The sequence below is a fragment of the Mesoplodon bidens genome (genome assembly GCF_964165515.1).
Source record: "Mesoplodon bidens genome assembly, chromosome: 8".
Classification (NCBI taxonomy): domain Eukaryota; kingdom Metazoa; phylum Chordata; class Mammalia; order Artiodactyla; family Ziphiidae; genus Mesoplodon; species Mesoplodon bidens.
The window spans coordinates 104851043-104875326 of record NC_138165.1 but is presented as its reverse complement, the minus strand read 5'-3'; the positions used below and the strand labels follow the sequence as shown (position 1 = coordinate 104875326).

At 41.9% G+C, this 24284-nt stretch overlaps 1 protein-coding gene across 8 annotated transcripts in view; it reads left to right on the top strand.

Annotated features, from left to right (window-relative positions):
* The window catches only part of SP110 (SP110 nuclear body protein), a 46709-nt gene that overhangs the window by 13798 nt on the left and 8627 nt on the right, over positions 1-24284 (top strand). For 3 of the 8 annotated variants that reach the window (XM_081242956.1, XM_081242955.1, XM_081242960.1), the window contains exons 8-14: positions 702-851; positions 3034-3120; positions 10377-10442; positions 11923-12072; positions 14630-14698; positions 22608-22706; positions 23491-23633. In XM_081242956.1, coding sequence (XP_081099082.1) covers positions 702-851; positions 3034-3120; positions 10377-10442; positions 11923-12072; positions 14630-14698; positions 22608-22706; positions 23491-23633 — 764 coding nt within the window. Of the gene's footprint in view, positions 1-701; positions 852-3033; positions 3121-10376; positions 10443-11922; positions 12073-14629; positions 14699-22607; positions 22707-23490; positions 23634-24003; positions 24049-24284 lie in introns of all 8 variants that reach the window. The other 5 variants (XM_081242953.1, XM_081242959.1, XM_081242954.1 and 2 more) reach the window with 4 other exon arrangements.

Below are 24284 nucleotides of genomic sequence, written 5' to 3'. Positions count from 1 at the left end.
AGCACTGAGAAATCAAGGAAACAATTTCCCCACAGTATGCCAATTTGGCACACTCAATAAAAAATCTGGTCCAAAGATACAAATATAAAATTCATTGGCAAAATAAAGGGAGAAGAGAACCCTAATGCTAACACCCACCCCTCCTCGCCTCCTGGCATTGCAAGTCCTCTGGGTCCCAGCCTCACTCCCTATGGCAGGGTTGCTGCCCCTCAATGCTTTGATACCTTTCACTTTCCCTACTAGAGGCACTTAGGGACCCCTGGATCTCTCCTGTCTCCTGTATCACACACAGGCCCTAGGGAACCTGGAAAAGTGCTTTACAAGACTCCTCCTCTGCTGAAACAGACCATGTGGCCATGTTTACTTGCTTGTAACACTTTCTGGCAGCAGGGGTCTCAAGGCAGGAAACAGGAAATCAGCCCCAGGGCTCTGGGATTCCCCCAAATTTATCTGATTGATTTTAAAAGGTTGCACAGAGAGTGAGAGCAGATGGTGAGTTTGGGGGCGGGGGAGGGGGAAAGAAAGGTGTACACAAGAAAAAATATATAATTACAGAGAAATAGCAGGAGAAAAGCGAGGCACCGGGGTATAGAGATCTTAAAGTGAGGGGACTGGGAGTGTGAGAAGGAGGTCATTGTCGGGGGTGGGGGAGGGCCACTGGGACCCCAGTGAAAACTGTACACAAATCACTGTTTGGCCAGGGGCAGCCTTACCTGGGCATGGAATCCAAAAGATGCTCCAAGTGGTGGAGCAGGTGACTCACGGGGAGGATGACTCAACCAGGAACACAAAGGTCATGACAAGAGCAAAAAACAGAAGGACAAAATGTGCCCAAACGCCTGCACCAAAGGGTAAGGCTGGTGATGGAATTTGTCATCTGAATGCTCAGCGTGGGAGGGTCTCTCCTGCAGCCCACAAGAAACCAATTACCTATTACCATAAGTAGCATATTTTTATGAAAAATAAATATATTTTTCAAATAAAAAAATTAGGTGAGTGGTATCATTGTACATTTTTGCAACTCTCTTTAATGTCTACCTTAATGAAAGATGGCTGGATTCTTAAAAAAAAACATTTTTTCACTATCTTTTCCATGTGCTTCCTTAATATATATATATATATATATATATATATATATATATTTTTTTTTTTTTTTTTTTTTTTTTTAAACAACGAAGTGGGACCTCAGAGGTGATTTTTTTTTTTTTATGTTGGGGGTAGGAGTTTATTACTTTATTTATTTATTTTTGCTGTGTTGGGTCTTCGTTTCTGTGCGAGGGCTTTCTCTAGTTGTGGCAAGCGGGGGCCACTCTTCATCGCAGTGCGCGGGCCTCTCACTATCGTGGCCTCTCTTGTTGCGGAGCACAGGCTCCAGACGCGCAGGCTCAGTAGCTGTGGCTCACGGGCCTAGTTGCTCCGCGGCATGTGGGATCCTCCCAGAGCAGGGCTCGAACCCGCATCCCCTGCATTAGCAGGCAGACTGTCAACCACTGTGCCACCTGGGAAGCCCCCCTTAATATTTTTGTATATATCTTCATTGTATTATATTGAAAGCTGAGAGGGAACATTTTTAATAGCATCAATCTATATCTTGTTAACAGTTGCTTTCTATTTTTAAAGGTTCTTTTGAAATTTTTTTCTTTTTTCTTAATTGAAATATGTTTGATGTACAGTATTATGTTAATTTCAGGTACACTATATAGTGGTTTGACATTTGCATACACCATGAAATGATCACCACAATAAGTCTAGTAAGAATCTGTCCCCATACAAAGTTATTACAGTCTTATTGACCTTATTTCTTATGCTGGATATTATATCCCCATAGTTTATTTATTTTATACCTGGATGTTTGTTTTGGGTTGGCCAAAAAGTTTGTTCAGGTATTTCCTTAACATCTTACAGGAAACCCAAACAAACTTTTTGTCCAGCCCAATACCTCTTAATCTCCTTTACCTATTCCCCGCTCCCCGACCTCCACCATCAAGGACAGCTGGGCTCTTATCCCTGCTTCTGTATTCAGTCAGTTGTGATTTGTTGCTTTGGTTGAAGCATAGGAAGAAAATCCAGCCTCACACAGATCTGTAGCTGAAAAAGGTGGAGTATTTTAACAGTCTTTTGAGATATCTGTGGATATTCACTTTTGATACTACACCAAAACTCAACAAGGGATAGTTTCTTAAAGGTTAGTTGTAACATAGAGTCTGAGACCATATACTCTGTTGTAATAAAATGTCTTATGCTATCTTGTGTTTTGAGTGGATCATCTACTCATGCCAGATTTTATAATATCATAAACAATTAGAAAATTTTGGTTCACTTAATTTTACAGTGAGCTTGCAGCTCCAGCAATCACTTGAGTATTAGTCTTGAGACAACATGGTATTTTAAGATGCAGCAAACTGCTTTACATGTTCTACCCAGTTCTTTACATATGCTATTAAAAAGATGTGTCCTTAAGGGTAGACATTTAATTAAATTAATAATTTTAACCGTTTCATCAAGAACATTCTTAAATGAAACTGGCTTTTTTTTTTCGATGTTGAGTAAGTGGTAGTGAAGAATGCAGTGCCACCTGCTAAGGTTTGGGGACATTGCTTTGATGTGTACTGAGGCACCAACATTTTTACCTGCCTTGGCTCTTGCGTCATCTGTGCAAAAGTCAACATAGCAAAAAAAAGGCAAAGAACATCTAATTATAAAAACAATTCTGACCTTGAAGATCTCCTGAAAGTGTTGCCGGGACTCCTCGAAACCTCTGGTCCAGGGGCTCAGATGACTGCCCCCCACTGGACATTCCATTACTGGAGGAACCACTGCTGACCAGCCTTGCTGTGCTCCTCCACTGAGTGGCAGACAGGACCACCGGTAGAATTATTCTCAGGAGGTAGTCACAGGGTCTCATCAGGACTGGAACCTCCAGCCTTCAGCTCCAGAGCGTGCAAGGTCTTTCCTGGGTCTCTGGGAGATTCCGCATGGACTTTCCAGAGGGCATTTACTGAGATATAAGATGAATGTTGTTTCTTTTTTCAGAGGTCAGTGATGACACTTCAGAGATGGATGAAGGAAAGAGACCCCAGAAGCCACCCAGCACACCACCAAGACTCACCCACGGTAAAGGTGGGGGATTGCAAGTCTCTCAGTATGGTCATCAGGAACCCAAACTTAGAGCTGTTTTACTCTGAGTCAGAGTTTCTCAGCCATTTTTTCATGATCACTGCTCCAGGGAGCCCATTTAGATATTTTTTTCTAATCATGAACCCTACCCCCCAGGATATTTCAATACCACAAGTATATTATATATCCATTTCTGTACCAGATATATTTATTTGTGCTTTATATATAAAAGGAGTAAGTTGTTTTCACCCCCAAGAACCAATTTTGGGGCAACGTACCACTGCCAAGTGTTCATGCTCTAAGTATATTCATGGTACTTTATTGCAGTGCCAAGCCATCCAGGTTTTTCCTAAGATTCCAATCTCCATGTTTCTCACATGACCTTTCTGTGAAAATTGAGATGAGAACAGCTCATCATAAACACAAATGTAATACTGTGACTGAGCACGACCATCTGACATTGTTGTGGGCGTACGCTGGAAAAATGGTGCACGTTAATTCAGTCCTCACCATGGCTACCGTTACTCACGTTGTAACTGTTATCCTTGGAAAGAAGAAAAAAGCAGAGCATTCTGTTTGCTGGTAATTCAGTCACTGTGTCACATCTTCACAGAACTCCCACAGAACAAATGTGACTTTGAAATGACAAATATCTAATTATTGTCAGAAAAGAATGAATTGCATTTGACCGTATTAAAATACAAACTATCAGTTTTTTTGTTGTGTTTTGTTTTTTGGGGTTTTTTTTGCTGTACGCGGGCCTCTCACTGTTGTGGCCTCTCCCGTTGCGGAGCACAGGCTCTAGACGCGCAGGCTCAATGGCCATGGCTCACGGGCCCAGCCGCTCCGCGGCATGTGGGATCTTCCCAGACCGGGGCACGAACCCGTGTCCCCTGCATCGGCAGGCGGACTCTCAACCACTGCGCCACCAGGGAAGCCCTAAAATACAAACTATCATTTTTAACAAGTTTTTCCTGCATTACTCTGACTCATACAATGTATATTTCTAATTTTATCCTGAATAATATATTTTATTTTCACAACCACCTTTGGAGAAAGTTGAATGATTTATTCAAACTTGAGATGTAAAGGGTGAATGGGTTTTCCCAAGATCCTGTGGATAAAGGCTGGCTGGCACAGGACTAGCGTCTTGGTCCCTAGAACCCTCTTCAGGAACCATCATTCTCCTTTATAATGAAAGGGATAGAAATAATACTGTCAAAGCTTTACCAACTCAGTATTGTCTGAAATGAATGTGGTCACAAAACATAAAGATTGCTTATTTATTTTTTATTTTTTTTGAAAATTTTAAAGTTTTTATATTTCAGTAATAATCACACATAACAATGATTTATGATCACTTCTACTACAGTTAACAAAATAGTTTATACTGAACATTTAATAGATTAAACAGCAGTTATCCAAGATAAATGGTCCATTGATATGCTCATTTTCTCGATAGCCACATCCACAGGCTAAGTCCACAACTGGATCACATCCACATTTCATGGTAATTGGTTTTTTTTTTTATTAGTTTCTGCTTTATAACAAAGTGAATCAGTCATACATATACATCTGTTCCCACATCCCTTCCCTCTTGCATCTCCCTCCCTCCCACCCTCCCCATCCCACCCCTCCAGGCGGTCACAAAGCACCGAGCTGATCTCCCTGTGCTCTGCGGCTGCTTCCCACTAGCTATCTACCTTACGTTTGGTAGTGTATATATGTCCATGCCTCTATTTCGCTTTGTCACAGCTTACCCTTCCCCCTCCCCATATCCTCAAGTCCATTCTCAAGTAGGCCTGTGTCTTTATTCCCATTTTACCCCTAGGTTCTTCATGACATTTTTTTTAAATTCCATATATATGTGTTAGCATACGGTATTTGTCTTTCTCTTTCTGACTTACTTCACTCTGTATGACAGACTCTAGGTCTATCCACCTCATTACAAATAGCTCAGTTTCGTTTCTTTTTATGGCTGAGTAATATTCCATTGTATATATGTGCCACATCTTTTTTTTTTTTTTTAACATGTTTTTGTAAGATTTATACATAAGCGTTTCATAATTTTTAAAGCCGTTGTAAATGGTACTTTTTGATATTGATTTTGAATTGTTCATTTCTAGCACATAAAAATTTGATATCGTATATTGGCCTTGTGTCCTATAATGTTGCAAAGCTCAATCATTAGTTCTAGCAATGCCCTTTTAGAGTCTTTAGAATTTCCTACAGTGATAATTCTATCATCTGCATTTTTTCAAACGGTATGCCTTTTTTTTTTAATTTTTATTTTTTTAAATTTTTTGCTTTATAACAAATTTAATCAGTTATACATATACATATGTTCCCATATCCCCTCCCTTTTGCGTCTCCCTCCCACCCTCCCTATCCCACCCCTCCAGGCGGTCACAAAGCACCGAGCTGATCTCCCTGTGCTATGCGGCTGCTTCCCACTAGCTATCTACCTTACGTTTGGTAGTGTATATATGTCCATGCCGCTCTTTCACTTTGTCACAGCTTACCCTTCCCCCTCCCCATATCCTCAAGTCCATTCTCTAGTAGGTCTGTGTCTGTATTCCTGTCTTACCCCTGTGTTCTTCATGACATTTTTTTCCCTTAAATTCCATATATATGTGTCAGCATACAGTATTTGTCTTTCTCTTTCTGACTTACTTCACTCTGTATGACAGACTCTAGGTCCATCCACCTCATTACAAATAGCTCAATTTCATTTCTTTTTATGGCTGAGTAATATTCCATTGTATATATGTGCCACATCTTCTTTACCCATTCATCCGATGATGGACACTTAGGTTGTTTCCAGCTCCGGGCTATTGTTAATAGGGCTGCTATGAACATTTTGTGCCACATCTTCTTTATCCATTCATCCGATGATGGACACTTAGGTTGTTTCCAGCTCCGGGCTATTGTGAATAGAGCTGCAATGAACATTTTGGTACATGTCTCTTTTTGAATTATGGTTTTCTCAGGGTATATGCCCAGTAGTGGGATTGCTGGGTCATATGGTAGTTCTAGTTGTAGTTTTTTAAGGAACCTCCATACTGTTCTCCATAGTGGCTGTATCAATTTACATTCCCACCAGCAGTGCAAGAGTGTTCCCTTTTCTCCACACCCTCTCCAGCATTTATTGTTTCTAGATTTCTTGATGATGGCCATTCTGACTGGTGTGAGATGATATCTCATTGTAGTTTTGATTTGCATTTCTCTAATAATTAATGATGTTGAGCATTCTTTCATGTGTTTGTTGGCAGTCTGTATATCTTCTTTGGAGAAATACCTATTTAAGTCTTCTGCCCATTTTTGGATTGGGTTGTTTGTTTTTTTGCTATTGAGCTGCATGAGCTGCTTATAAATTTTGGAGATTAATCCTTTGTCAGTTGCTTCATTTGCAAATATTTTCTCCCATTCTGAGGGTTGTCTTTTGGTCTTGTTTATGGTTTCCTTTGCTGTGCAAAAGCTTTGAAGTTTCATTAGGTCCCATTTGTTTATCTTTGTTTTTATTTCCATTTCTCTAGGAGGTGGGTGCAAAAGGATCTTGCTGTGATTTATGTCATAGAGTGTTCTGCCTATGTTTTCCTCTAAGAGTTTGATAGTTTCTGGCCTTACATTTAGGTCTTTAATCCATTTTGAGCTTATTTTTGTGTATGGTGTTAGGGAATGATCTAATCTCATACTTTTACATGTCCCTGTCCAGTTTTCCCAGCACCACTTATTGAAGAGGCTGTCCTTTCTCCACTGTACATTCCTGCCTCCTTTATCAAAGATAAGTTGACCATATGTGCGTGGGTTTATCTCTGGGCTTTCTATCCTGTTCCATTGATCTATCTTTCTGTTTTTGTGCCAGTACCACACTGTCTTGATTACTGTAGCTTTGTAGTATAGTCTGAAGTCAGGGAGCCTGATTCCTCCAGCTCCGTTTTTCGTTCTCAAGATTGCTTTGGCTATTCGGGGTCTTTTGTTTTTCCAAACAAATTTTGAAATTTTTTGTTCTAGTTCTGTGAAAAATGCCAGTTGTAGTTTGATAGGGATTGCATTGAATCTGTAGATTGCTTTGGGTAGTAGAGTCATTTTCACAATATTGATTCTTCCAATCCAGGAGCATGGTATATCTCTCCATCTATTTGTATCATCTTTAATTTCTTTCATCAGTGTCTTATAATTTTCTGCATACAGGTCTTTTGTCTCCTTAGGTAGGTTTATTCCTAGATATTTTCTTCTTTTTGTTGCAATGGTAAATGGGAGTGTTTTCTCGATTTCATTTTCAGATTTTTCATCATTAGTGTACAGGAATGCCAGAGATTTCTGTGCATTAATTTTGTATCCTGCTACTTTACCAAATTCATTGATTAGCTCTAGTAGTTTTCTGGTAGCATCTTTAGGATTCTCTATGTATAGTATCATGTCATCTGCAAACAGTGACAGCTTTACTTCTTCTTTTCCAATTTGGATTCCTTTTATTTCCTTTTCTTCTCTGATTGCTGTGGCTAAAACTTCCAAAACTAGGTTGAATAAGAGTGGTGAGAGTGGGCAGCCTTGTCTTGTTCCTGATCTTAGTGGAAATGGTTTCAGTTTTTCACCATTGAGGACAATGTTGGCTGTGGGTTTGTCATATATGGCCTTTATTATGTTGAGGAAAGTTCCCTCTATGCCTACTTTCTGCAGGGTTTTTATCATAAATGGGTGTTGAATTTTGTCGAAAGCTTTCTCTGCATCTATTGAGATGATCATATGTTTTTTCAAGATTGCTTATTTAAAAATCAGTTTCTTTCTCATACCTTCTAGATCCCATGGATAAGGGAAGCAAACTGCCTTTGGCAGAATCTCCTGGGGGAAAACATAAGTGTAAAGAACTTATTTGGTCTCTATTAGGGTGGGTTTGATATTATTTTTATTGGTTTTTATGCCCTTTGGGCTACAAAAGACATCTAAGCCAGAAAAAGATGTGTGCTTTTTTACAGATGTGTGCTTTTTTCAACATAGAAATTTTTTCATACTATAAAAGCAATATGGTGTAGCCTTTGGAATTAGCTTGCTGTGTGTGACAGAAAACCGCATCATCCCCCCAAAAATAGCGGCTGAAATTAGAGCGCTTAGTTCTCTCTCGTACAGAAGTAGGTGGTCAGGGCCCGTGCCATACGCAGCTCATTCTGGCTGTTGCTCCCTCATCCTCAGCATGCAGCATCCCCTTCACTGGGGTCCAGCCAGCCAGTGTGCATTCCATCCAAAGGAAAGAGGCAAGGTCAAGGAGAGGCATGCCTCCTCTCCCAAGGACACCCTCTGTATGTTGCATTTAGTAATTGTTACCATTTCATTGCCAGGACTAGTTACATGGTCACACCTGACTGCAAAGGAGGCTTGGTAGTGCAGTCTTTATTTTAGAAGGACAAGTATCCAGCTCGAAATCAGCAGCTTTACTACTAAGGAAAAGGGAAGAACGGAGAAAGAGGAACAACCAGCCCTGCACACTGTGTGGTGGGCGGTACTACCGCTCTCCACTCTTTCCGGTTCTCCTCCCCTCTTCCCAGACACTTGGAAAGCTGCATTTCCCAGCTCCTCGCAGGAGACAGGGCCATGAGACTAGTTCTGACCAAGGAGCTGGTGAGATGGGTGTCACTCCTGAGTCAAAACGCACGAGATACTGCTTAGCTCTTCACACCTTCTTCCCCCGATTATAGAAGTGTGTGGAAGAGGGAGGTCACAAAAGGCCAAGTAGTGTGGATCTCAGCACCACTCACAGCGGACAGCTGCCCTGGAGACCCCATCTGCATCCTGCAGAGAACTCTGCATGACAGAGAAATACACTGTTGTATGTTAAGCCACCAAGATTTGGTTTTGCTTGTACTGCAGCACAGCCTCTCCTGCCCTGCCCGATACAATGTTCCTCATAAAATCTGCAAACGGTACAGAATGTTATTAATCAGGAATTTAAATACCTATTTAAACTCCTTCCCCCACCTTATTTTTATACCTTACAAAAACACATACATTCCCATATATATGTATCTTTATATGTATACATTCTTTATGTATATATATATACATGCTCATACTACCTAGTCCATCCTATAAACACTTTTAAACACCTTTTTCATTATTGTGTGATTAACAATTTGTTTCAATAATAACCTATTGGTAGTAAGTTAGGCTATATCCAGTTGTTATCTGAAAATAGAAATCATATTGTGTGTGTTGGTATCTTTGCACATGTGTCCAGTAATTTCCTCAGAATTAATTTCTAAATGCGAGATTACTTGGTTAGAGTCTATATATCTTAAATTTCATATTTGTTACCAAACTGTTCTCCAGAAAAAGTATTTGTTTACATTTCCTTTAATAACACACGAGTGTTCATTAACTACATCCTCATCAACCCAGACATGATAAAACTTTTTAAAAGTTTGGGTATAATTAAAACTAAACAATACATTTTCAAGGGATTATTGGTGGTCTGAAGATGCTTTTTAGCGATGTCCCTGGCAGTCGAGTGGTTAAGACTTCACTTTCCAGTGCAGGGGGTGCAGGTTCGATCCCTTGTCGGGGAGCTAAGATCCCACATGCCTCGGGGCCAAAAAAAACCCTAAAACATAAAACAGAAGCAATATTGTAACAAATTGAAAAAGATGTTAAAAAAATGGTCCACATCAAAAAAAAACTTTAAAAAAGACACTTTTAAAATAAATATGTCGTGTATTTCCTCTTTTAGCACTTCCAATTTATGCTTTTTGCCCACTTTCCTAGTGTACTATTCATCTTTTGCTTTATCTATTAAGGACAGTAACCCCCTAACGTTACATATATTGCAGTTTTCCCCTTTTTTGTTTTAATATTGTGTGGATGTTTTTTGACGTATGGGCATTTAAAATCTTTAAGCAGTCAAATTTGTTCATCTTTTGCCTTTACAATTTGGGTCCTTGGCTAAGCACCTTCCTTCTTTGGCTAAGAAGATCTTTTATATCTATGGCTTATAACAATCTCTCTCTATATTTTCTTCTAGTCTTGAAAAAACTGGTTATTAATTAGAAAATGATATATTTTAATATAATTTAGTATATCTCTATTACTTCTTTATTCAATCCTTTTTCATTTCCGAGTACTTTCTTCACATAGGTCTCCTGGTTTTCTTGCCTCCCCAAAAGTGATGGGAAGATAGAAAAAAAATTTACTTAAAAAATATTGACATTTCAAGCTTGTAGATCAATATATATAGCCATAAGAGATTATTTTCTTTTCTGTTTTAGAAAGGAAGAGAAAAATACATAGCTGTTCAAGTTCAAAAAAAAGACAGAAAAAGAGTCTCCCAAGAGGTAAGCAAGAAGGGTGAAGTTGTGTTCATCAGGGTTCTTCTTAGTGTTCATCAGGGTTCTTCTCTCCAGCCACACGGCCACCCGGGTGTCACTAGAGCACAGCCAGCCCCATCTCGACCCCTAAGTCAGCCCATCAAAGGCTCCTCCTCACAAAAGGAGAACTATGTTGATTCCAACAGGCTTCTTTTCTCTTATCATTGGGAAGGAATGGGGCGGAGGTGGACAGGAGGCAGTCAATTTTGAGATTAGGACTGTGTCCAGTGCAAGTTCAGAGCCAGGAAGAATAGACAAAGCAAACCTGAATGTGCAGGCAGGATTCAGACTCTCAATCCCAAACTGGAGTTAGATTTGTCGTCACTGAGTGTTCAAAACCACCTGAAGCGATGCTTAGCATGCATTGACTCCATGCATGAAAATCATGTTATTTGCAGTATAAGAAACAAAACTGTATGTAACTCTGCATTCTTCTGGATCTTCTGCTTTATTCCTTTTTGTGCTCATCACCTTTTCTCCTTCTCCTCTGCATTCTCTTCCTCTTCCCCTCTCCTTTCTCATTCTTTTTGCTTTAGTTCAAGGTGTGCCAGTTGGTGGGGATTCCCTTGGATTTCCAGCCCTTGAATGCAGCACCCTGAGAGGGAATCTCCTGTCAGCCCCCAAACATGAATCATGACATGCGTTCCACTGCTTTGGACATTCCCCGAATTTTTCTCTTTGTTTCCAACACCCCTCAATCTTGGGGTTTGACCTGGGAGGGGACTAGGACCTCCTTGATCACCCTTCTCCTCCTCTTGTCACTTTCTCTCAGTCCCCAACGCCACTGTCTCCTTGTCATATGCTGAGTTCTCTCCACCAACGACTTCTAGGAAAACTTGACAGTCAGACCTCTAAGCTTCTCCTGTGGGTATATAAAGGTAATTTTTGAAACAAAGAAATCTCTTTCAACAAATTTGTGTTTCAAGCTTTAGTGTAGCATCTCCAAAATGGCCTCAGCTGAGCAGTTTCTTCTCAGATCTAGCCAGCATCTGCCTCTTCCCTGAAATGTATTGATTTAATAATTAGGGAACCCTGGACATTACAATGTTTAAGGGTGAAAAATACATAATTTGAATATTTTCTAAAATATGCTGCCTGTTACACATTCATTCCACAGAGATGAATTGAGTTGAGGGGTGCGCTGGCACATGTCCTAGGCTCTGAGGACTCAGCAGTGAGCAAAACAGAAAACTCCCTGCCCTCATGGAGCTTAGATTCTCGTTGATACACATGTAATTAATAGTCAGAAAGAGAAGTTAGTTTGGGGGAGAAAGAAAGATACCCACAAGAGAAGAGAGGAGTCATTATGGAGAAATAGCAAGATAGAAGTGAAGCAGTGGGTACAGAGATCTCAAAGTGAGGCCCCTGGGAGTGCGAGAAGCTTCGGGGAGGAGGAGGGCCATTGGGACCCCAATGAAAACTCTTCACAAATTGTTCTTTGGCCCAGGGTCAGCCTTACCTGGACGCAGAACCCAAGAGATGCTCCAAGTGGTAGATCAGGTGACTGAAAGGAAGGCCGACTCAATCAGAAGTTCGGAAGTCATGACACGGGCCCAGAAAGCAAGGGCTAAATGTGCCCCAAAGCCTGCAGGAAAGGGTAAGGCTGGCGATGGAATTTGTCACCTGGATGCTCCGTGTGGGAGGGGCTCCCGTGGAGCAGGCACAGGGGGACGCAGATGCGTAAAGTTAGTAGTAAAAGGAGGGAGGGGGCGGACGAATGGGCGTGAAGACAGAGTGAGAGTCTGTTGGTCTGGGGGCGGCTGCTGGGAGAGGTAACCGCGCTCTCAGAGTGCAGGTCGCCTCAGCTGTGCCCTGCAGAACCCCATCCCCACTCCCCGGGGTCTACTGTTTACATTTCTATCAGCAGAGCCACCTCTGCTCCACGGAGTCTGGGGGCTCCTCTCTGATTCGGGCTGATCCAGTGATGGGAGTGGCATCAGACGTCGAAGTGGACACATTCTCTGTTTTATCTCTTAATGTTTTATTTCTGGAAGTGAAGTAGATTGGTCAGTGGGTCTGCATATTTAAAATTATCCCACACTGGGAATTCCCTGGAGGTCCAGCTCTGTGCTCTCACTCCAGAGGGCCCGGGTTCAGTCCCTGGCTGGGGAAATAAAATCCCACAAGCGTCAAGGCCAAAAAATAAAATAATAAAATAAACGAATCCCATACTGATGATCAGATTGTTGCCAGTTTAGACTCCCATGAATGCGGTTTGGACACCCTCTTCCCTACATCTTCACGAACACCAGAAATAACAAGACTTTTCTGTTTGTCGAACATAAAGGCCAAGAATGATAGTCCTCCAGTTTGGAAGGTCACAGTACTGCTCACCAGCATCTCAGAAGGTCACATACCCCTGCCCTGTGGACTCAGGAATGGCCTCGTGACTTGGCCAAAGAAGTATGGGTGGAAGTGAGAGGGCTACTTCCAAGCCAAAGCTTGAAGAACTTTTTCTAAAAAGGGCCAGAGAGTGAATAATTTAGGCTTTGCTGGCCATGAAGTCTCTACTGCAACTATTTAACGCTGCCATTGTAGCGTGAAAGCAGCAGAGACAAAAATATAAACAAGTGGGCCTGTCTGTGCTCTAATAAAACATTAATACCAAAACAGGCATTGGAGACCTCCCTGGTGGCACAGTGGTTAAGAATCCGCCTGCCAATGCAGGGGACACGGGTTCAAGCCCTGGCCTGGGAAGATCCCACATGCTGCAGAGCAACTAATTCCGTGCGCCCCAACTAATGAGCCTGCGCTCTAGAGCCCGCGAGCCACAACTACTGAGCCCATGTGCCGCAACTACTGAAGCCGGCACGCCTAGAGCCCATGCTCCGCAACAAGAGAAGTCACTACAATGAGAAGCCCGTGCACCACAACGAAGAGTAGCCCCTGCTCGCCGCAACCAGAGGAAGCCCATGCATAGCAACAAAGACCCAAAGCAGCCAAAAATAAAAATAAAAAATAAATAAATTTATTAAAAAAGAAAAAAACAGGCATTGGGCTGACTTGGCCCTTGGGCCGTAGTTTGCTGACGCCTATGATAAACCATTGAGATTTAGGAGGATCATAAATGACTACAGCATTATCTAGCCTATATTTACTAAGATGCCTGTTTTTTAAATAAATTTTTCTTCAGAATGTTTTCTTTTGAAGGTCCCCTGTTCATATTTGTCTATTTTTATATATGACTCTTCTTTTTTTGTTGTTTAATCAATTTGGGAGATTAACCCCTTGTTGCTGCAATTTTCTTATTTTGTTTTTGTCTTTTAACTTACTTGAGAAGTTTTTGGCTGTGGAGGGTTTAGATGTTTTTGGGTTTTTTTGGCCATGCTGTGTGGCTTGTGGGATCTTAATTCCCGGACTAGGGATTGAACCTGGGCCCACGGCAGTGAAAGCATGGAGTCCTAACCACTGGACCGCCAGGGAATTCCCGAGAGCCTTTAATATTTAGATATAGGCACATCAGTTTATTTTTTCCAGTATGGTTTATGTCAGAGTTTCTCAACTTTTGCACTGTTGTTATTTGGGGCCAGTTAATTCTTGGTTGCAGAGGCTGTGCTATGCATTGTAACACATTCAGCAGCATCCCTGGTGTCCATCCATCAGGTGGCGGTAGCGCCCACCTCCCAGTCTGGCAAAAAAGATTTCCTAACATTTCCAGATATCCTCTGGGGGCAAAATCACCCATCATTGAGAATCACTGCTTTATGCCCTGTACTTCTGCCTTAAAAAGCCCTTTCTATGTAATATTTATAAGGCTACATCCTTTATTTACTTCTAGTATTTGTATTAAGTATATATATATATTATATATATAAGTATATATAATATATATAAATATATAATATATATATTTATATATTATATATATAAATATATATATACTTATATATATAAAATATTGTTATATGTTATATTAATATATATTAATTTGTGAAAATTTGGCTTCTGTAATACTTTTAACCTTCCCATCTATTACCTGGAGCTTGCTATATTTTTTTTGGTCAATGCTATAATTTTTCTTTCGTAAGGACTCCTGTCTCTCTTGCTCTCCAAACTGGTAGAAAGACAGAAAAAATTACTTTGAGATAGTGACATAGAAAGCACGTAAATCTATGTTTCCAGTTATAAATGACTATTAATTGTTTTCTTTTTAGAAAAGAAAAGGATAAAAGATGTCTGTTCAAGTGCAACAAAAAGTCATCAGAGAAATATTCCCATAAAGGGTAAATAAGTGAGAGGCGTGGCCCCGCCCTCAGGCTCCCCAGGGCCCTGGCCTGCTGTGTTGGTCAGGGGTGCACGCCTGGTCTCTGGGGGTGAGCACCCCGTTGCTTCTGCCCCTCTGCGCTCTGGTGTGTCTCTTGGGGGCACAGTCCTCCTCTCCTTCCTTCTCCTTCCCCTCCTCCTCCTCTCCTTGAACTCATTTTCCTTCTCCTTTTTTTTTTTAAGAATTGCCATATTTTTAAAATATTTATTTATTCATTTATTTGGTTGCGCTGGGTGTTAGTTACGGCAGGCAGGTTCCTTAGTTGCAGCTTGCGGACTCCTTAGTTGTGGCACAAGAACTACTAGTTGCGGCATGAATGTGGGATCTAGTTCCCTGACCAGGGATCGAACGCGGGGACCCTGCATTGGGAGCTTGGAGTCTTAGCCACTGTGCCAACCGGGACGTCCCTCCGTCTGCTTTTATAACATACTTCTTGGACATTATCTCTTGTCACTCTCCCTTCCCTCTTTAGACGCCAGCCACACTGGCCTTTCTTCCCCATTAACTTATTACTGAAGTATAACTGGTGCTACCCAATCTGGGGTGCACACACTGGTGACATCTACAAGCCTGCTCGCTGCAGGTCTGCAAAAATCAGCAGCTTGTAAATCAGCTGTGACTCTGAGCACACTGGTTTCATAGCAAGACCCCAGTGGAAACAGCAGCACATTGATTTCTATTCTGGTCAGATTCCTGTCTCATCGCAGGCCGGCATCTTGAGGAGCACTGGTGCACCGTGCTTGTGGAAAAATGCATGTACATACTGCACAGCTTCAGGAATGAACACAAAGGAAAAGCCCACATGTACCCAGCACCCAGGTCAAGAAATAGAACATAATCCACACCCATATTCCAATCCCTACCCAGAGCCCCAAGGGTCGCCAGCAGCCTGATTTCTCTGAGCATTGTCACTTTGACATGAACGCTTCACCCTCCATCCTTCTCAGGGCCTGCTCAGTATGTCTCCTCCCTCCTTCACACACTCCGTCCCCAAAGCCAACCCCCTCACCCTCCTTCCTCCTTTGCTACACAGCCTCTGGCTCACCTTGAACAAAGCCTTCTCTGACCCAGCAGACAGGGTATTTTTTCTTGGTGGCACTTGTCACAGGTATCATTTGTTTCTGATAGTATCAGATCTCTTTTTTTTTTAATTTATTTTACTGAATATAGTTGGCTTACAATGTTGTGTTAACTTCTACTGTACAGCAAAGTGATTCAGTTAGGTATACATACACATGTATCTGTTCTTTTTCAAATTTTTTTCTCATTTAGGTTGTTAGATAATATTGAGCAGAGTTCCCTGTTCTATACAGTAGGTTCTTGTTGGTTATCCATTTTATTTTTTTTAATTTATTTATTTTAACATATTTATTGGAGTATAATTGCTTTACAATGGTGTGTTAGTTTCTGCTTTATAACAAAGTGAATCAGCTATACATATACATATATCCCCATATCCCCTCCCTCTTGCGTCTGTCTCCCTCCCACCCTCCCTATCCCACCCCTCTAGGTAGTCACAAAGCACCAAGCTGATCTCCCTGTGCTATGTGGCTGCTTTCCTCTAGCTATATATTTTATGTTTGGTAGTGTATATATGTCCATGCCACTCACTCACTTCGTCCCAGCTTACCCTTCCCCCTCCCCCTGTCCTCAGGTCCATTCTCTACGTCTGTATCTTTATTCCTGTCCTGCCCCTAGGTTCCTCAGAACCTTTTTTTTTTTTTTTTAGATTCCATATATATGTGTTAGCATACGGTATTTGTTTTTCTCTTTCTGACTTACTTCACTCTGTATGACAGTCTCTAGGTTATCCATTTTAAATATAGCAGCATGTTAATGTCAATCCCAAACTCCAGAACTGTCCCTTCCCCCCGACCCTTCCCCCCTGGTAACCATAAGTTCGTTCTCTAAGACTGTGAGTCTGTTTCTGTTTTATCACAAGTGTAATTAGCTGCCTGTGTACATCCTGTTCACTGAGCGAAACTCAAATGAGGTCAGAACATGGGTCCATCTTGCTCATTGCTCGATGACTCCTCTGTGCCTTGCAGTTTGTGCTTAAATAGCTGTCAAATCAATACATTATTCATTCTTTCTCATCAAGTATGAATACCAGTATCAGGGCCTCCACTGACGCATAAGTGAACTTCATGAAATTGAAAAAGTGCCCCTTGCACCATACACTTGACCTACGCCTGTCAGAGCTGATTCTTGAGACCAGGCCCTTTGCCGCCCTCTGCTGGAAGAACGTAGGAAGTGTGCAAATGGATTACAGCTCTGATGTGACTAGGAGCTCCCCGCCCTGCCACCGTAAAGGGGAAATCCTTACTCAGTGCACATCCCACACTGCCATATGCAGAGGCCCTGCCAACAATATATGTGTTTACATCACTTTACAGTTGGCAAAGCACTTTGTTCCACACGTTGCCATTTAATCCTCAAAGAGGTATTTTTCTATCCATTTTCCAGATTCAATTAGAGCATAAAAGACTTGCATGAACTAAAATCAACCTAGGTGTTTTAATCCCAAGTCCTTTGTCCTTTACACTGAAAAAAAAAAAACCTCCTGGTGTTTTTAGGAAACACAAGTAGGAAGCAAAGAGTCCAGGCAAAGGCTGAGAGCTCTCCATCTGCATCAGCTTTTCCTGTCTCCTTAGCACCTCCACCCGGACTGTGACTTCGGATTTAACGTGTCTCTGTGCTGTTATTCGTCATATGATGTGGAGTCTTGTTGCGGTGTTTCTGATGGCATGGAAAGAGCACGAGACTAGGGGCCGGCACGTCCGGATTCCAGTGCTAGCTCCGTCTCACACAGTGTGGCGACCACCAGGAATTCTCTCTCTCCAAATCTGCACCTGAGTCCCCCATCTATAAAATGCGGATCATTGCCATTGCCTTCCTTTTGTTACAGGTTGTAGTGAAAATAAACAATAGAATGTGTGTGCTGCTTTTACTAGTCCCTTAACTAGCGCTTCTCCTCCAGCCACTCCATCCCCCGCCAGGCCCCTTGTGTACAAATCATAGAGCTCCGGCCTTCTCCGCAGGCCGTGTCTTTGCAGGCATAGTTTCACCCTGTGCCTTTTCTCCATGTTCTGTAAGAACCCCTGTACTTAGTCTTCCCAGTCGCTCACTGGGTTTTTTTCCATTCTGCTTTTCCTTGTTCTTTTCATTTCCTCCACCAGGCTTTTCATCTCTATGAACTCCCTCTGTTCTTTCCCCACCCCCACCGTGCAGCATGTGGGATCTTCGTTCCCCCACCAGGGATCCCACCTGGGCCCCATGCATTGGAAGCTCGAAGTCTTAACCACTGGACCGCCAGGGAAGTCCCTCCCTTTGTTCTTTTTTTTTTTTTTTTTTTTTGCGGTACGCGGGCCTCTCACTGTTGTGGCCTCTCCCGTTGCGGAGCGCAGGCTCAGCGGCCATGGCTCACGGGCCCAGCCGCTCAGCGGCATGTGGGATCTTCCCAGACCGGGGCACGAACCCATGTCCCCCGCATCGGCAGGCGGACTCTCAACCACTGCGCCACCAGGGAAGCCCCCTCCCTTTGTTCTTTGATTGATTACTTCTAGCCAACTACCCGAGTTTGCTCACATTTACTAGCAGTGACCTAATAGATGCAGGAGAGCTCCACACAGGCCTCACCCTCAGGCTTCCGTCCTTAGAGGCTTGTTTACTGAGATGAGAGGTGAGATGGAGCCAAATGCAGGATCATCAGGACCAGATCAGAAAGCTGTCTCCCTTTCTTTGTGACATCTTTGTCTGGTTTTGGTATCAGGATGATGGTGGCCTCATACAATGAGTTTGGGAGTGTTCCTCCCTCTGCTATATTTTGGAGCAGTTTGAGAAGGGTAGGTGTTAGCTCTTCTCTAAATGTTTGATAGAATTCACCTGTGAAGCCATCTGGTCCTGGGCTTTTGTGTGTTGGAAGATTTTTAATCACAGTTTCAATTTCAGTGCTTCTGATTGGTCTGTTCATATTCTCTATTTCTTCCTGATTCAGTCTTGGCAGGTTGTGCATTTCTAAGAATTTGTCCATTTCTTCCAGGTTGTCCATTTTATGGCATATAGTCACTTGTAGTAATCTCTCATGATCCTTTGTATTTCTGCAGGGTCAGTTGTTACTTCTCCTTTTTCATTTCTAATTCTGTTGATTTGAGTCTTCTACCTTGTTTTCTTGATGAGTCTGGCTAATGGTTTATCAATATTGTTTATCTTCTCAAAGAACTAGCTTTTAGTTTTATTGATCTTTGCTATTGTTTCCTTCATTTCTTTTTTATTTATTTCTGATCTGATCTTTATGATTTCTTTCCTTCTGCTAACTTTGGGGTTCTTTTGCCAATATCACTGATGAACATAGATGCAAAAATCTCAACAAAATACTACCAAACAGAATCCAACAGCACATTAAAAGGATCATACACCATGATCAAGTGGGGTTTATCCCAGGAATGCAAGGATTCTTCAATATATGCAAATCAATCAATGTGATACACCATATTAACAAATTGAAGGAGAAAAACCATATGATCATCTCAATAGATGCAGAGAAAGCTTTCGACAAAATTCAACACCGATTTATGATAAAAACCCTCCAGAAAGTAGGCATAGAGGGAACATACCTCAACATAAATAAAGGCCATATATGATGAACCCACAGCCAACATCGTCCTCATTGGCGAAAAACTGAAACCATTTTCACTAAGATCAGGAAGAAGACAAGGTTGCCCACTCTCACCACTATTATTCAACATAGTTTTGGAAGTTTCACAGCAACAAGAGAAGAAAAAGAAAGGAATCCAAATTGGAAAAGAAGAAGTAAAGCTGTCACTGTTTGCAGATGACATGATACTATACACAGAGAATCCTAAAGATGCTACCAGAAAACTACCAGAGCTAATCAATGAATTTGGTAAAGTAGCAGGATACAAAACTGATGAACAGAAATCTCTGGCATTCCTATACACTAATGATGAAAAATCTGAAAGTGAAATTAAGAAAACACTCCCATTTACCACTGCAACAAAAAGAAGAAAATACGTAGGAATAAACCTACCTAAGGAAACAAAAGACCCATATGCAGAAAATTATAAGACACTGATGAAAGAAATTAAAGATGATACAAATAGATGGAGAGATATACCATGCTCTTGGGTTGGAAGAATCAATATTGTGAAAATGACTCTACTACCCAAAGCAATCTACAGATTCACCGCAATCCCTATCAAACTACCACTGGCATTTTTCACAGAACTAGAACAAAAAAACTCACAATTTGTATATAAACACAAAAGACCCTGAATAGCCAAAGCAATCTTGAGAACGAAAAACGGAGCTGGAGGAATCAGGCTCCCTGACTTCAGACTATACTACAAAGCTACAGTAATCAAGACAGTATGGTACTGGCACAAAAACAGAAATATAGATCAATGGAACAGGATAGAAAGCCCAGAGATAAACCCACGCACATATGGTCACCTTATCTTTGATAAAGGAGGCAAGAATATACAGTGGAGAAAAGACAGCCTCTTCAATAAGTGGTGCTAGGAAAACTGGACAGCTACATGTAAAAGAATGAAACTAGAACACTCCCTAACACCATACACAAAAATAAACTCAAAATGGATTAAAGACCTAAATGTAAGGCCAGACACCATCAAACTCTTAGAGGAAAACATAGGCAGAAAACGCCATAATATAAATCACAGCAAGATCCTTGTTGACCCACCTCCTAGAGAAATGGAAATAAAAACAAAAATAAACAAATGGGACTTCATTAAACTTAAAAGCTTTTGCACAGCAAAGGAAAACATAAGACAAAAAGACAACCCTCAGAATGGGAGAAAATATTTGCAAATGAAGCAACTGACGGAGGATTAATCTCCAAAATTTACAAGCAGCTCATGCAGCTCAATATCAAAAAAACAAACAACCCAATCCAAAAATGGGCCGAAGACCTAAATAAACATTTCTCCAAAGAAGATATACAGATTGCCAACAAACACATGAAAGGATGCTCAACATCACTAATCATTAGAGAAAGGCAAATCAAAACTACAATGAGGTATCACCTCACACCAGTCAGAATGGCCATCATCAAAAAATCTACAAACGATAAGTGCTGGAGAGGGTGTGGAGAAAAGGGAACCCTCTTGCACTGTTGGTGGGAATGTAGGTTGATACAGCCACTATGGAGAACAGTATGGAGGTTCCTTAAAAAACTAACAGTAGGGGCTCCCCTGGTGGTGCAGTGGTTGAGAGTTCGCCTGCTGATGCAGGGGACACGGGTTCGTGCCCCCCTCCGGGAAGATCCCACATGCCACGGAGTGGCTGGGCCCGTGAGCCATGGCCGCTGAGCCTGTGCATCCAGAGGCTGTGCTCCACAACGGGAGAGGCCACAACAGTGAGAGGCCCACGTACCGCAAAAAAAAAAACCAGTAGAAGTACCATACAACCCAGCAATCCCACTACAGGGCATATACCCTGAGAAAACCATCATTCAAAAAGAGTCATGTACCACAATGTTCATTGCAGCTCTATTTACAATAGTCAGGACATGGAAACAACCTAAGTGTCCATCAACAGATGAATGAATAAAGGACATGTGGCACATATATAAATGGAATATTAGCAACAAAAGGAAACAAAATTGAGCTATTTGTAGTGAGGTGGATGGACTTAGAGTCTGTCGTACAGAGTGAAGTAAGAAGAGAAAAACAAATACCATATGCTAACACATGTATATGGAATCTAAGAAAAAAAAATGGTCATGAAGAACCTAGGGGCAAGACGGGGATAAAGACGCAGACCTACTAGAGAATGGACTTGAGGATATGGGGTGGGGAAAGGGTAAGCTGGGACCAAGTGAGAGAGTGGCATGGACCTATATACACTACCAAATGTAAAATAGATAGCTAGTGGGAAGCAGCTGCATAGCACAGGGAGATCAGCTTGGTGCTTTGTGACCACCTAGAGGGGTGGGATAGGGAGGGTGGGAGGGAGGGAGATGCAAGAGGGAAGAGATATGGGAACATATGTACATGTATAACTGATTCACTTTGTTATAAAGCAGAAACTAACACACCATTGTAAAGCAATTATACTCCAATAAAGATGTTAAAAAAAAAAAGAATCTAAAAAAAAAAGAAACAGCTCCTGCGGTCTGTCTCTAATTAATTCACCCACAACGAGGCTGGGGGGAGGGGAAGCAGGAATTGCTGATGCTTATGTTAACCCTTTTACAATTCCTTCTCCTGAATCAGAACCCCAGACCCTACTCAGGGGCTGTGAGTTGCCAAGTCCCTCCATAGGCAATGTGCAAACTAGTCTAGAGCTCTCCAGGGTTTTCTTTTACTCATAGAGGAAGAAGCAGGGGAACAATCAAATGAAAAGGGACAGCAAACGATGAAGACTAACACTATCCCTTCAGTGCTAACTGCCTCACTCACCCCCATCTTGGTAAAATCATAGAGAAATTTTCGCCAGCTACATGAATGCAAAGAAATATTTTGGGTAGGCAACTTCCATCAGCACAGAGGGATAAACAGGATGCTTATGGAATAAAGGAACTTTAGGTGATAGTCACTGAATTTGTGAATTTAAACACATTCACCGAAGAAGCACAGTATGTTTTATTAAGTTATTTTATTTGATGTAGTGTTGGCAGGGGTAGTTTTGTTTATTAGAGACTCGTCTGTTCACATATCTAATCTGCTGCTCAAAATGGAAGACTTCCTGTAAATTAACCAGAGGAGACTCCCTACTGCCCCTCATGGTATTACTGTCATTACTATTATTATTAGAATTCATGGAAAATTCATGAGGGAGACAGAATGAAGACTGAGGAACGCTAATCTGCTCTTTTTTACTTTCAGAAACACCTGAAGATGAAACTCTGGATTTTCACTCTCCTAAACTTCCTGTGACCTGTGGTCAGGCAAAGGGGATTTTATACAAGGAGAAAATGAAACAAGGTGAGTTCCTTGATCTTCTGCTCTTTGGAAACCCTAGATGAAGGAATCACTAGAAGGGAAGAAAATATCCACGTGTGTCATTGTTCAGGACATGGATCCTGCAAGCTAGACTGCAGAAAAAGCAATGCTTTTGAAGAAGGAATTTTTGGGCTTCCCTGGTGGCACAGTGGTTGAGAATCTGCCTGCCAATGCAGGGGACACGGGTTCGAGCCCTGGTCTGGGAAGATCCCACATACCGCGGAGCAACTAGGCCCGTGAGCCACAACTACTGAGCCTGCGCGTCTGGAGCCTGCGCTCTGCAACAAGAGAGGCTGCGATAGTGAGAGGCCTGCGCATCGTGATGAAGGGTGGCCCTCACTCGCCGCAACTAGAGAAAGCCCTCGCACAGAAACGAAGACCCAACCCAGCAAAAATAAATAAATTAATTAATAAACTCCTACCCCCAACAACAACAACAAAAAGGAATTTTCAACCTTTTCAATGTCATGGTACATCTGATGACCAGGCCACTCCCCTCCCACATGGAAGTCATCCATGGACCCTGTGACACATGTCCTTGCCACATAAAAGGCAAATTCTGTCCCAATCCTTCACCAGTAGGGCAGGTTTTAGGGCTTCCTTCAATCTGAGAGAGGAGGAATCAGACTCCCCTGCTACTGCTCCCACCTCACAAGGAGTCTCTGGACCCAGAAAGGTGGAGCATCACAAGTAGGGGGTTGGAGGTTTAGGGTGAATTCACAGAGGATGGAAGTGGATCCAGGAATGGGCTGTCTTTACCTTACAGGCTCCTCAGAGAAGTGTATTCAGAATGAGAAGGGACTTTGGTTCACACCAAGAGAATTTGAAATTGAAGGAAAACGGAAACAATCAAAGAACTGGAAGCGGAGTGTGTTTTGCAGAGGAAAGAGCCTGGAACGGCTGCTGAAGGTATTGTAATAACAAGGGACACATAGGTGATGAGTTTAATTCCTTGAAGGATGAGTGGAATTTCAATAACAGAAGGGTGAAGACATTCCCATTAGGATTCCACAGCATGATTGAGAAAATGCTAAACGATCATAGAAAAACATTGTGAGTGAGAAATTTAGGAACATAGATTGGTGCTAATGGTGGGGAACTTTAAATGCAAGGAGGGATTCAAGAAGCTTAGCCTGGTGGTATCAGAGGGGGTGGGCTGGAAGGAAACTAGATGAAGACAGAGACACCTGTCTTGTTTCATTAGGAAGTGGAAACTTGGATATTTACCAAAGAAGAACCTCCAGAACAACCCCATTCATTGACCCATCCTCTCTTTCAGAAAGGACTTTTGCTCTGTCCTTCAAGAAAAAGCCTCAAGAGAGGGGTAAATAGCAGGTGAATTTCCACCACATTCTCAGTCATCACGTTGCCGACTTTCTGTGTCCCAAGGCTTGCCTGGGAGTTCTCGACTTTCCCAGCCTCAAGTCACCTTCCCATTTCAACACTGCATCTTCATGACAACTGCTTTAGCTCACTGGTACATGTACATGCCGCCATTATTTTCAAAGTTAGTTTTAAGATGGGGAAGCAAATAACTCTTTAAAATAAAGATTAGGACAA